The sequence below is a fragment of the Carassius gibelio genome, chromosome A19 (assembly GCF_023724105.1).
Source record: "Carassius gibelio isolate Cgi1373 ecotype wild population from Czech Republic chromosome A19, carGib1.2-hapl.c, whole genome shotgun sequence".
Classification (NCBI taxonomy): domain Eukaryota; kingdom Metazoa; phylum Chordata; class Actinopteri; order Cypriniformes; family Cyprinidae; genus Carassius; species Carassius gibelio.
The window spans coordinates 22772304-22786150 of NC_068389.1; the positions used below are offsets into that span (position 1 = coordinate 22772304).

The following is a 13847-nucleotide window of genomic DNA, read 5'->3' on the forward strand; positions in this document are numbered from 1 at the left end:
TAGTTCACTTGCCAATATAAGGGCTATTTGACCCTGTCATGCCAGTTGACTCTACACAAGAAGACTCTACAGGCCAATGGAGTTTGCATTACAGTCCTTTATTGTTGAGTAGACGGAGATGGTCAGTCGTACAGCATAGAAAATGAAGGATGCATATGTGGTCAGTTGGGTACATTGTGTTTTGTTCACTTTATGAAATGCTCATGCATTTTTTTAAAAGGCAGAACAGGTTTTATGTAACTATGAAGAGCTCTTATTAACTGTTATGTGGATGACAAAACAGGATTAACATCAAAGTCAAAAGGCAACATGTTCAAGCTAGTGCATGGCTTCTCTAATAGATTTCAATACTGTTTTTCATAATATACATACAACATGTGGCCAAAACTTGAATGTTTAGCAAAACTGCATAAGATGCGATGATGTTATAATGCTAATGTAGTGGGGCCTTGCAATCACCTACCAAGGCAGAGCTGCTATCTACTTCTATTTGACTGACAAACTTGAATAACATCAAACTTGTTCATGCTAGTGGCTTTTCAAATATATATCGAAACCATTTTCCACACTATACAAACAAAATGCGGTTAAAGAATGTTTGCCAAACTTCATGATTTTTTGATGCTGTAATGCTAATGTAGTGGGGCCTAGTAACACCAGACGGACACACCAAAGTAAACAGAGGTTTTAGATTTAGCCAAGATATACATGACAGCATGAGCTAAACGAGAGCTCATTAGCATGATCTAAATGAGGCCTTTTTAGGCGGCGTAGGATTTCACACTAATGTAGGCTATTCATATCTGTATAATGCATAATGTAGTATGTATAATGTATACTTTAATGTATTATGTAAACTGCTAGATAATGGCTAAAGTGAAGGTACCTGTGCATTTGTCTCTTCTTCTTGTTACGCATGTTTTGGGTTTCATAAACTTTTCATAACAAACTGGAACAAGTTGCATATTTACCCTTTAGCTGCTATCAAAATTAGTATCATTGAATTAGTAAAACAAAATTAAATTAAGAAACATTATAATAAGGTTCCTCAACAGACTTACAGGATTTTCTAGCACAAATCTTATGCAACAGTCAATACATGATGGAATAATAATATTACTAATCAGATATTTCTAGCTAGTTTTAAGCATAATACATTCAAATCTATCATCTCTCTCTCTATCTGTCTGTCTGTTTATGCGCTAAACAAATGCATATTAACATGAACATATTAAATATGTTTAAAAGAACAACATATAAGTGAAACCGGTCAGTCCTGCTGTGAATATGATCTTTAAGAGACTTTAAGACATTTGCAAAAAAGAAGAAGAACTTTAAAACTTTGCAAAGCCATTAAAACACTCTACTCACACTCTTAAGAGACCTAGACTTTAGAGACCAAGACATTACACAAAAACTAAATACACCTAAATATATGCTGGCTAATATAGTTCAAATAAAGTTTGAAAGAATGAATGCAATATGAATGTAAAGGTCTTTGGGCCCTAACTGCTTTAGTGAACCGATACTTTGGGATGACTTGGGGCTCCCGCGGGCCCACAAGGGTCCCCTGGTGTGGATTCCCTCCCAAAGTCATTTAATTATTAAGCATCAGCTATCATAAGAAGACTAAGCATCCGATATTCCAGCTCTTTAGACAAGTGCTAAGATGGAGAGCATGTGGAAGTTTAAACGAAAGACCAGCTAATAGAGCGTGTCAGAGAGAGTTAGAGCCGAATACACAAGACAGAAAGCATGCCATAGAACTGGATTATTCAAAAGCAAATTTGTTTATTCTCATGCAAACAAGGCCCAGAAATATGAACAACATAGTATATGGACTGCATAGTGTTCCCATGTGCGCCACAAATGCAAATCCACATTTAAATGGTGATGCATTATGTTAAATTCCAGCAGAATGGCATTTCATCAAAAAATAAGCGAGGTGGAAAACTTGCTCTTTTTATGCTTCCGCAACACTGGAAAATACATAATACATTTACGATCAGCATCATAGTCAAATAGTAACCCTGTCCTTAGAAGGTGGCACAAACAAAAGACATAATGGACACTTAAAAAGGATATCTGTCTTTTTCAACATTAATGCAATAAAAACTGTGTCTATTCTTCATTCACGGATGTTTTGTAGAGATATTGGCGAGGGGACACAGTGGTTGCAGTACCCTTACAACAAATCTGGCTCAAACAAAAGGACATAGTGATTAGTTATTGCACCTCTTTGGCCATTTGTCACATTTTGCGGCTATTGCCAATTTCTATGATACACTATTAGTACAAAATGATTGAATCACAGGCATGAATTAGTATTACAGTTTTTTACAATCACTAGGACCCATTTCTCAATATTAGGTCACTTTTTCAAAACTCTTCACGTACTAAACAACAGCATTCTCCTACACTCCTACACATTTTCCATTGCTTTTGCACACAATGCATTTAACGACTAAACATTTCTCAAATCATGTTAATTGTTTTCTCACGCAAACACAATCACCAGCAAAATTCAATCTAGCTATAGATCAGTTGGCACGCTTTATTCAAAATTTTAAAATCGATTTCAAAACTTAACATGATGAAAAACAAAAACAAAGACAGCAATTTGCTTCACTTCTACAGTAATAATGCTAGATTAAAATATATTCCGAATCTAAATGACACAATCAAAACAATTCCATGTTGCTGTACACCTACACAGGTCTAAGTCTTTCATTTCATTACTGACTACAAAACTTAGCATTTTGTGCTGTAATGTAAACATGGACCATGTAACATATACTGCCGTTAATTCTAAACAGTGGAGAGGCGTCATTCTTGTTTTGTAAAGAAATGTTATATATATTATTATATATGTTTTTAGGTGGTTGTTTTATGAGTGACAAAGGGTTTTTCCACTCAGAGCTTAACTTCGGGTTGTCATTGTTTTAAACCTGGTTTTTAACCCTGGGCAATGGTAAGTTTTACACTTGAAATGTAGAAGGGGATTAACAGCACTTTTAACCTGGTATAGTCCACCCTAGCTGCAATAATACGAGGGCGTCTAATGCCAGAGCTGTTATGTGAACAGGTGACACATTCAATGACACTGACGCTGGGTTCAGAATGATTCAGGGTTAACTATTTCAAGTACGAAATGCCCTCAAGGGTGTGTGCTGGCCAAAAAACTTTACTAGTGTATTGAGTGCATTTTGGATGTGAAATTTACTGCTGTGCCAGGCTGAAAGTTTGTAAGGAGAACTGTGAAAAAAGTTTTGAAAAGTACTGAGAAATGTGTCCTAGCTCATTAAAAAAACCTTTAATAAGGGGGCTATGGCAGTTTTAGTATATTGGCCAGGTTTTATATGTATTAAAATAACACAATAATGAAAATGACGAACAAAACAAACAGAAGCATTTGAGATGTGATATCTCGACTTCCTCGAGCTCCTACGATGCTTCCTCTGTTTTATTCTCCTTTTCAGCTTTATTCTCTTCAACTTTCACCCCTTCCTGTTCCACATCTGTTTTTTTCTCTTCCTCTGGCTTCTTCTCTTTGGCTGCTGCCTCCTCGGTCACTGGCTTGTCTTCCTTCTCCAGCTCCTTAGTCGCCTGTGTCTCTGTCTTCGGCGGCTCTGTCTTCTGCGGCTCTGTCTTCGGTGTCTCTGCCTTCGGTGTCTCTGTCTTCTGCGTCTCTGTCTTCGGTGTCTCTGCCTTCGCAGGCTCTGCCTTCGGTGTCTCTGTCTTCGGTGGCTCTGTCTTCTGTGTCTCTGTCTTCGGCGGCTCTGCCTGTGCACTTGCTGCCGCCTCAGTCTTCGTCTCTTGGGTTGAACTCTCTGCTTGTGTTTTGTTTTCCAAGCAATGCTGTTCACTGACAGACTGCGCCAGATAGCCAATCAGATTCATATACTCCTTGAAGCCGACCTTCCCATCCTGGTCGATGTCTAGCTCATCACACATGTTTTTAACTGCCTCTTTGTCCTCTGAGCCCTAAACACAAAGTTCCATCAGTTAATCACTGATGAAGCAAGTTTGCATTTTAATAGAATAAACTGCATTAACCCTTACAATATCCAATATAAACTAGATTCTAACAACTTTCTGAAATAAAAATACATGGTTTTTGCTCATGAATAACCTGCCGTTATTACGTCAAGGGTGGTTTTTAGCATGTTGCTATGTGAAAAAAGCCTCTATGATTCAGCTTTTTATGGCAGGTTTACAGACCCGTTTATGGTCTGTCGGGTAACTGGTTGTTCAGAAGATTAATAACACACTTCTCCACAAGAAATTGCACGATTTGAGTTATCATTCATGTCCGAAGCACAAACGTGTAATTTAATGTGGCACTGGAGCAAATAATACAGCAGCACTCTTCATGGCAAATGACTATTTGAACACAAGTTTGTGGCTTCTGCTCAGCTCATCAAAGTCCAGATAATAAGAAACTACTTGAAAAAGAAATAGACCAGGGCCAACCTGAAGCCATGAGAAACAAACAAGTCTCCTGAAAGATCTTCGACAAATATGGTAACTGAATGATGAATGAATATCAAACAAGGTGTTGCTAGATTTAACAAAAGTGAATGCAGCTTCTAACCGCCAGAACGTTCTTCAGCTGGTTCTTCACGAGGCTCTGGAACTCCTTCCCTCCGAGGTTTTCCTTGCCCTTGGATGACTTCAGGAAGGCACTCACCATGGTTTTAATCGCTGCCTCCATCTTTGCTTTCACTCTACAACAAGATGAAAACATTTACTGTACTATTGACATTTGGGTTGCATGGATATTAAAACTATAACTGATGGATGATAACTGACCAATTTTAAAATTATACACTATTTTGTTTAAAATACTGAAAACCATCAATCATTTTAAAGGTAACGTAAATCTAGGCATCACGAAATTATGATGCACATCAAGAAAAATGAGAAGTATTCAAGTAAAATGACACACGCATTCAAAAGGTCAGTAGGATTGTTTTATTTATTTTTAGTCTCTCATGCTCACCAAGGCTTGATTAAAACAGTATATTAAAACAGGAATAATGCACGTATTTTTGGAATTTAAAATAGGCTTTGTTTTTAAAAAATTTAGAAGTTTATTCCTGTGATGGCAAGGCTGAATTTTCAGCATCATTACTCCAGTCTTGAGTGTCAAGTTCAGTTCAGTTCAGTACCTGAAAGTCTACTAGGGTGTGGAGAATGGAAATCTTGGGGGTTAGAACTGACAGTCAATCGCAGATAAGGGAAGAGAGAAGAAAGAGGCAAGACGCCAGTGGCTGTCCTGATCTTTGATAGGTCATCTGATCTACCGATGAGCAAACCGCAGAGCGGCTTCATGTTTCTCAAGGGATTACCAACAGCTCAAACATCCCTTCTTTCCTCACTCATTCTTTTTTTGGTTCTGTAGTTTGTTCCTCGTGCTCTTCACGCCTCTTTCAGCGTAAAGAAGTCGTGCTTTTCCCTTTCTTTCTCCTTTGTCACGTGTAAGATTTCACCCATGCAGGTACACGTTCACTCATGCATTCCACTACACATTTTTTTTACCAATTGGTCAAAGTTTCAAAGGACATGCCAATAGCCAGTCACCTTGCCTCATTAATGAATGGCATTTCTCAGATTCTTAGATGATGTGTGAAAGTTCATCACTCAGCTATTTTCGGTATGAAGATGCAACAAATCAGATTTCCAAAAAAAAATTCCGAAACTGTGCATAAAAATGTGTGTTTAATATATGCGGCATCAACAATAAGTTAAGATATCAGAAGCGGTTTTGTTGTTGTTAACTAAACTATTAAAAATATAATTTTTGGTAATTAAAATAAAGCAGAAATAACATTTAAAGCAAAATATAAAGATTTTTTTAAACTTGAAATATAATTAAAATGAAAACGTAAATATTAAAATACATCTAAAAAGCGAATTCAAATTATTAATAAATACTATAAATATTTGATCAAAAAAGAACGTTCAAAAACTTTAGAATTAAAATTGTTGCCTTTGCAACTAAATTAAATACACTGAAGTTGAAGTAGTAAAATGACTAAAACTAAAAATCTAATCAAATTAATGCCATATAGAAATATAAAACTAGAAAAATACAAAGAGTTCTAATAAAATTTAATTGAAAACTGAAAAAAAGTAAAACCTAATTCAATATATTCTAAATACTATATTAATAAATATTTGCTGAAATGTTGCCATGGGAACTTAATATATATATATATATATATATATATATATATATATATATATATATATATACACATTTTTTTTTATAAAACCTAAAATGTAAATTAAAACTGGAAATATAAAAATAAAGGCTAATTCAAAATATTAATAAATACTATAAAAAGTAAGTAGGTAGGTATTCAAGTACCTCAAAATAAAAAAAGAAGGCAAACATATAAATCTGTCCTGTTTTATCTAGGAACAGAACCAGTGTTTTTTTCTAATGTGCATTCAGCAAAAGCTACATGATAAAATCAACAGACACAAGAGTGTCAGAGAGACACGTCTCTGAGGCTTTGTCATCCTTTGAATTCCAATCATTGCTCTTTACGAAAGTCATTCAGACTTAACCAGAAATTTACGGCTTGCTGGTTAGATGAGGACTGAAACCTTCGAATTTGCATAGCTGTACTAACAAAGACGTACAAAAAAAAAACTGTGACGTCCAGCGGTCAGCAAAGAAGGATCTGAGCTGATACTGCAGGTCAAAATCTGTGTAGGTATGTTTGTCATCCGAGACGGTTTCTGATGCTGCCAAATTAGCTGACGTAAATACACACACAGTTTCCTCTTATCAGCAGTAATAACCAAATCGACAGGTAATAAGCAATTAAGAAACATGACCATTAGCCTAATTTAATGAGAGAGAAGGAGATACAGAGATGACGCAGTACGTATATTAAAGTTTCTGGTTTCATAGGGTGTTTGAAAGTGAGAAGGAGTCTTTTACACTTTACTGTCAGGTGGAATGATGCAGGAAATAGTTTCTACTTCTATGGCACACAGACACTCAGCTAATGATGTCACAATGCAGAAATAAACTATACTTCCTATAGGCTGCCAAATATGAAAATATGAATGCTACATACTTAATGACTATGTCTCAAAACCAGCAGACCACTTTTCAAGACCTCATTTGAGCATCACAGATATGTTTCAACTTATTTTGCACATAAAAACTCTTAAAAATAAATAGTTTAAAAAAACATTTAGTTTCTCAATATACCTCGTATTATCAAAAACCTTTTTTTTCTTATTGTGAAGAGCATTTTAATCAGCTGAAAATCTTTTTTTCCCCATTATAAAAAACCTTAAATGAAACTTAAACTTAAAATGTTAAAGTTTATTCATGGAACCATAGATGCCAATAAAGAACCTTTATTTTGAAGAGTGCCTGATGCCAAAAATGCTTTCTATGATAACACACACACACACACACACACACACACACACACACACACACACACACACACACACACACACACACACACATATATATATATATATATATTCATATATATACCTGAAGATGGTTTTTGACTGAAAAAGTTACTGTTTGAAACATTTTTTTTTAAATCTACAAGTTTTAAACGTGAAAAATATGGTTCATGCAACCAGAGAGAAAATGTAAACGACGGTTGTTACCTTTAGGTGCTATTTTACCTGATTTGACCCTTAAAAATTACCGTTGTTGTTGTAACCTAAACAAATAATATTTCTAACTAGTAAAGATGCCTGAAACACACTTTTAAGTCGTAAAAAGATTAGCCTAGTTTTATGATATCAGTGACTTTCTCTAGACTGTGCCTTAGTGAGCTGCCTACCTAGACGACATTATCATAAAACGATCTCTTTTATGACCTAGACTCAGAGTTTACTGCACCAGCACCTGTGTACACAGAAAACAGCATCCTAACAACACTGTGTAGGTTTGGGACACAGCCCCTACTGTACAGTCCGGATACAGTCAGCCGTTATCCACAGTACAAACTATGTCTACATGTGCCCTAGATCAAAGGGCCGCTGCTCTGTTGAAGTCTCTGCTGTGTTGTTCCAACAAGTCTTACACACCTTGTCTCCACAATCATATTTCCAGTGAAGGCACCGCTCATTGATCAGGTTGACTCTTTCAACCCTGCTTCTCAACCCTATCCAGTGCCAGACGTGAAGTCATATCAATTATTGACGACTTTGGCCCCTGACCTGGCAGTTCTGCGCTTGCCACCCTAGACAGTCTCGAGCTTTAACCCCAAACTCCCTTAGACAGACATCACGTGGATGGGTTAATAATAAGTAATGAAGAGAGATCTTCCATTACTTAAATGACTCTCTCCAAAACAGACATGACCTTGTACTGTTCCTGGGCGAAATGAATAAATAAATCCGTGCGCACAAACTCTAAAAAAAAGAAAGAAATGGGACACAGACATACGCAGTTTAACAGCGTCCACCTCTCTCCAATGCGCACAAGAGATTGTTTCCAAACTGGCGAATGTGATACGCGCCGCTCGTGTGCGCCATTAAAAATTCACACAGGAACAACTTTGCCAGTGCATAAAAACTCGTGGAGAACAATCTCGAGCTAGTTCTTATTTTCTTCACCTTGAAATTACGCCTCTCTTTTCTGACAAGTGTTATTTTTACTCGGAATTGATTTGCCGTTGGCAGAGCAGACTGAAAATGTGATGATCTTCAATTATATACACTTAAGTTTACAAAAATGTATATATATATATATATATATATATATATATATATATATATATATATATATATATATATATATATATATATATATATATATAAAACATTTGGGATTTTTGTATAATTTGTTTATATATATAAATATATATATATATATATATATATATATATATATATAGGCTATATATATATATATATATATATATATATATATATATATATATATATATATATATATATATATAAAATAACGTCAGCAGATTTTATTCAAATTAAGATACGTTTAAAATAACGATAACTTCAAAATAATATTAAAAAAGATTATAATCATAAATTAAATAAGTTTAGTCATAATATCCATAAGTTAAATAAGTTTAAAATGTCAATGCAATACAAACAGCCGCAAAAGAGTTTCATCAAGGACACTTTCATTGTTCGCGCGTGCACTCTTAATGAATAGTCGCCATAAACGACGCGTCAAAGCACAGAAGTGTTTTTTTTATCAGTATAGTTCAGTAGATCCATAATAAAGACGCTTTAGCTGTGTGTGAAAACGGCAGATGTGTTCAGCTCCAGCTGGCTGAGGATGGTCGCAGGGTGTTCCTAAAACGTGGCGTTGACACTCTGCGAAAACTCTCACACTTTCAAAACTGCAAAGTTTTGTGTTCAAATAAGCCTGTAAGGTGAAAGAAACGGATTTAAGAGCACTTACCCTAAAAAGGGGACCGCACGGACTGACAGTTCGCAGTAGCTGCAGTAAAGCCTCTTTTTTTCCTTTTCCCTTCCCTCGCCTACCTCAAAAAAAAAAAAAAAAAAAAAAAACTTGTCAGACTCGAACCGCTGCCGATTCTCTTCCGTGAATGTGTTTTTTTTTTTTTTTTTTTTTTGACCCTGACTCTGACAAATGAAAGGGCGTGCACCTGGAGGAGGGGAACTACTTCAAACAGGACATTTGAGTTTTGAGAGGATTCACAGATGTCATATTTCTAATGTTTTCTACTGCTGGAAAATCAGCAGTATGATTTCTGGTCGTTTCACAATAGAAATCCTGCTGGGAATCATTTGAGTGGACGGGATGATTTGTCTGGAGCTTTAGTGAGAACTGGGAAGTACGAAAACTTTAACCCTTACCTGTACAATGTTTGCATGAGTGTCAGAAATTAACCATGCAGCGAAATCCCCAATTCCTTTACCAAATAACAATATTTGATGTATTTTAAATTATACTAGTCTTATTTGGTCACTAAAACATGGAAGGTGGTTTCAAGCTGGTAGCTAAAATATTAAATAAACAAACACACAAACATATGGTTAGCTGCATAAAAAAAAAATCTTCCATAATGTTTAAATAGCCTTTTAATCTAAACATAGAGATACCAATTATTTCTTTAGTTTTCTAAATAAACAGCACTGATTGTTGTGATATTGCTTTTTAATTAATTATATTCAAGTGGGGGCAAATAATGGCCCCTATAATAAAAAAAAAAAAAAAAAGTAAACTTCTGACACTAGCACTACGCATGCAATATTGAGATTCAGTTATTTCTTTCTTTCTTTTTTAAATGCCCCAGGAATTAATTTAGTCCGAATTCTTTGTAACAGGAATGCATCATATTGTGATAAATCATCAGACAGCCTTTAGCAGGCCTCAGGGGAGACAAATAGACTAATAAATCATATCCCAATGCCCGCGCTTTACTATGATTATCGGTGTTTACAAGAGGCACCTCCTATGCAAAGTGGTTTGTACTGACTGGCGTCTCTTTGTGTGGACTATGGTCACGCCTCACAGCTCTGATTAGGTTCACTTATGACTTAATCTTAAATATTCTAGTTTTGTTGCATAAAATGTTTTTAGGCACCCCAAAAGGAACTGTGACCCCTGTTGCCACCTTATCAAACCAGTACCATGGGTTAAATATTAAAATCTCAATGCATCTTTTCAAGTGATTTATCATTGATAACCAATGCCCTTCAGATCATTTTTCAGAAATGTTGTATTCAGTTTAATATATTTGCATTTGCTTTACAATCCAAAAGAAGCCAACACCCTTCCCCCAAGCCACACCTGTATTGCAGGGCAACTTACGGAACCGACTTTACATTGTGTGAGCGATTGAATATGTCAATAAGGATGTCTCTTAACTGACTGCTGTTCCGAGCTGAAATTAAGATCTAAATCTAAGCCGCTGTGCAATTGGATAGTTAAAGGCCCCCAGGGTGGTGTCAGGTTACCATAAAATGATGCTATTAAATCAGATGTGTTATATTGTCTACACAAAAGAATGGGAGAGACTGGAGGGTGTGCAGAGAATCTTATATGACATGGTCAATAAAGAGGCAAGGCAAGAATACTAGGAGAATAATACAACGCTTTCTTTTATTTGCTGTCACCTGCTTGGGACAATCATTAACTGCGCAGTGTTATAATTACATCAGAAAGTCACAAGGTAAAATTAAAGTGATTTTCTTGAGGAGACTAATATTTCAGGTCTCTTTATTGGCTAAAAGCCGCCATGCTGGTTCGCCACGCTGCCAATCAGCTTCCAGAACTCCAGGAACGTCAGTTCTCCATCGTTATTAGTATCCAATGACTTCATCAGCTGATCAATGGTGGCTGGGTCAGAGGCATTCTGTGGGAGAAGACAAGATGGACAGACATTTATACGAACTTGCAATGAAAGCGTCTCCATCTAGTGGTTGTCACTGGTACTGCGCATTCTTTTCCGCTGACCTATTAGTTTAGGGGGAGTTCCTGTTCTGGATGGGTCGAAAAGAAAATGCTCTGATGTGGCATTTTTCTATTGTATCCAGCCGTAGTGATCTGGTTAGGATGTAAACATGCTGAAAGCAGACAGTTTTTCCACACTAGCTAGCAGTATAAGGTCTGTCTCTGACTTTAGAGTTTTTTTGGCGTAGGAAGGAGGTGTAATTTCCTCTACAAAATCACAAACACGTGACTCACAAGGAATCCTTTAGAGGACTGGGATGTGGTTAACTAATAACTCGCACCAGACCTTTGGGGTAATTCTTCTCAGAACACAGAAGTCTAAAAACACTAAATAAGGACATCGTTTATAAAAAAAATTATTGTAAGATTCAGCATTAGTACCAATCCAATACTGCAAACAAGTTCATTAAATTGAGAAATAAAATATATAAGATAATTCTATATTAAAAATTGGCTTTTTTTATCCATTTTGGTTAACACATAATACCAGTTAAGCACTGTAAATAAAACTATTATTTCTTTATTTAAACAGTCTTCAATTAAATTTTCTAAATATCGTTAATATAGCTCACGGGTCAAGAAAAATTCTAGGATAAAATTTAGCATGCTGTATAAGACAACAATGTATCTTTTGCTCTTAATAATAGACTCTTTGCAGCACCTGAGATTCAGCAGACATGCCTCTCCTTATTAAGAACCATTTTGAGTTGGTTTTATGGTACTGTGAAGATTTAAAAAAAAAAAACAATAAAAAAAAAGTTCTTAACATTATGTTATAGTTCTGTCACTCACATTTTTGACATACATAGACTTTATAGTGCACGATTCAAACTTAAACTTTTATAATTCATGACTGAAAACATTTTGTAACATGATATTGATGTACCATTAACATGGTAATGCAATGTCTGATTTTAAAATGGGTATCAAAGGATTATATTTGAGATTTTAAGTTTTCAGTTGATATATAATTTCTGATGATTTCTAAAATGTGATAGAGAAAAAGGCAACGAAGAAGTCTTTTTTTTAAACAAAGGTCAAAACTCCTGTTATTATGTAGATTTTTGAGGGTGCACGCTTGTCATAAATTAATCTATTACTTTTCCTACATAATTTCTAACAAAAAACATTGGTGAAATATATATTTGGGAGTCTTAGACCTTTCCAACGATATATAGTTTGTCAAGATTAGATAGATTTAATTGTAATATAGTGAAGTAAATGTAGGCGTCCAGTATATGGGACATTTTTTTTAAAGCATCAGATTTTCTAAACAACCAAATGGGTTTTAAATGGAAACCTTTATATTTAAGTATGTAGACCTGAAATGAGGAATACTGTAGATATGAAGCGGACAAATTCTAGGATATAGTGTAATAACTCAAAAGGCATACCTTTACAAAGTTTGGTAACTGGGATGTGACCAAGTTCTGAAACTCGTCTTTGCTCAGAGTGTTTACAGAGCCATCCTTCCCTGCGTAAGTCTTGAACTGGGAGACGAGCACGTTAATGGCAGATTCCATGATTTTAGGAGTAGGATAGTTAGGTGGCTAGAAAACAAAAAAGTTATTGACAGGTTAGTCATTTTCAGTTGTCAAACACCCCAAATATTTCACTCAGAAATGAAGTGGAGATATTTAGCAGACTGTCCAAGCTTCTTTTTCCATACAGTGAAAGTGGATGAGGACCAAGAACACATGGTCACCATTTACTGTCATTGTATGAAAAAAACAAAAAAAAAACAGAGGATGCTCTAGTAATTTTTTTTTAGATGGCAGAAAGGTGAGCAAGAGGATAAGTAAAAACTGAGAATGTTCATTTTTTTGCTGAACTAACCCTTGTAAGAGCAAAAAGTTAATGCAATGCAACCCAAAAATGGGATTCAGTAGAAACCAGAAAAATATGATAGGCTTACCTGAACCAAGGATTGATGTTCGGACTGAAGTGGTGAGTAAATGACCACATCTCACCTTATATTCTCTTCATCCGACCAGCAAACTCAGCGGAAAACCAAAATCACACCCAATGCTCACATGTCAGGAGGTTCTTATCTCTTGCTTCAGTGTTTCCTTAGCAACGTAGTTTAGGCTCTCTTTAACACACACACTCACACACGATGCATTTATAGTAATCCAGATGACAAAATATAGAGTATATCCGACAGATTAATAGCATACAACCCGCATTGTTGTTTGTGGTACTGAGAAAAAGTACTATTTATGTTTGTTTGTGATTATTTCAAAAGCATAACCTAACACGTGAAGGATGATTACTCTACACCTATCAGGTTTCCTAAATGTGTGCAATCCAAACATCTGTCATCAGGGAAACTTCATCAGATAACTCTGTCAAGACTTACTCAGCATCAACTGACATGCTGGTACAAATACAAAGACCTCACTCCTAC

General features: G+C 35.6%; 2 protein-coding genes across 5 annotated transcripts; both read right to left on the reverse strand.

Annotated features, from left to right (window-relative positions):
- Positions 1–82: 82 nt before the first annotated feature.
- On the reverse strand, positions 83–9648 carry LOC127935295 (uncharacterized). 4 transcript variants are annotated; one of them, XM_052533035.1, is made up of 5 exons: positions 9422–9500; positions 4595–4727; positions 3724–3984; positions 3641–3663; positions 83–3610 (listed from the first exon to the last, which is right to left on the reverse strand). In XM_052533035.1, the coding sequence occupies exons 2-5, from the start codon at positions 4712–4714 to the stop codon at positions 3445–3447; spliced, it is 570 nt and encodes a 189-aa protein (XP_052388995.1). In that variant the 5' UTR covers positions 4715–4727; positions 9422–9500; the 3' UTR covers positions 83–3444. The 4 variants fall into 4 exon arrangements, with proteins under 4 accessions (XP_052388995.1, XP_052388991.1, XP_052388994.1 ...); XM_052533031.1 differs by adding an exon at positions 9630–9648 and having other exon boundaries at positions 83–3984; XM_052533034.1 differs by having other exon boundaries at positions 83–3663.
- A 1416-nt stretch (positions 9649–11064) lies between these two features.
- LOC127935602 (protein S100-A11-like) lies at positions 11065–13495 on the reverse strand. Its single transcript, XM_052533622.1, has 3 exons — positions 13356–13495; positions 12835–12990; positions 11065–11342 (listed from the first exon to the last, which is right to left on the reverse strand). The coding sequence occupies exons 2-3, from the start codon at positions 12961–12963 to the stop codon at positions 11214–11216; spliced, it is 258 nt and encodes an 85-aa protein (XP_052389582.1). The 5' UTR covers positions 12964–12990; positions 13356–13495; the 3' UTR covers positions 11065–11213.
- Between the last annotated feature and the right edge of the window lie 352 nt (positions 13496–13847).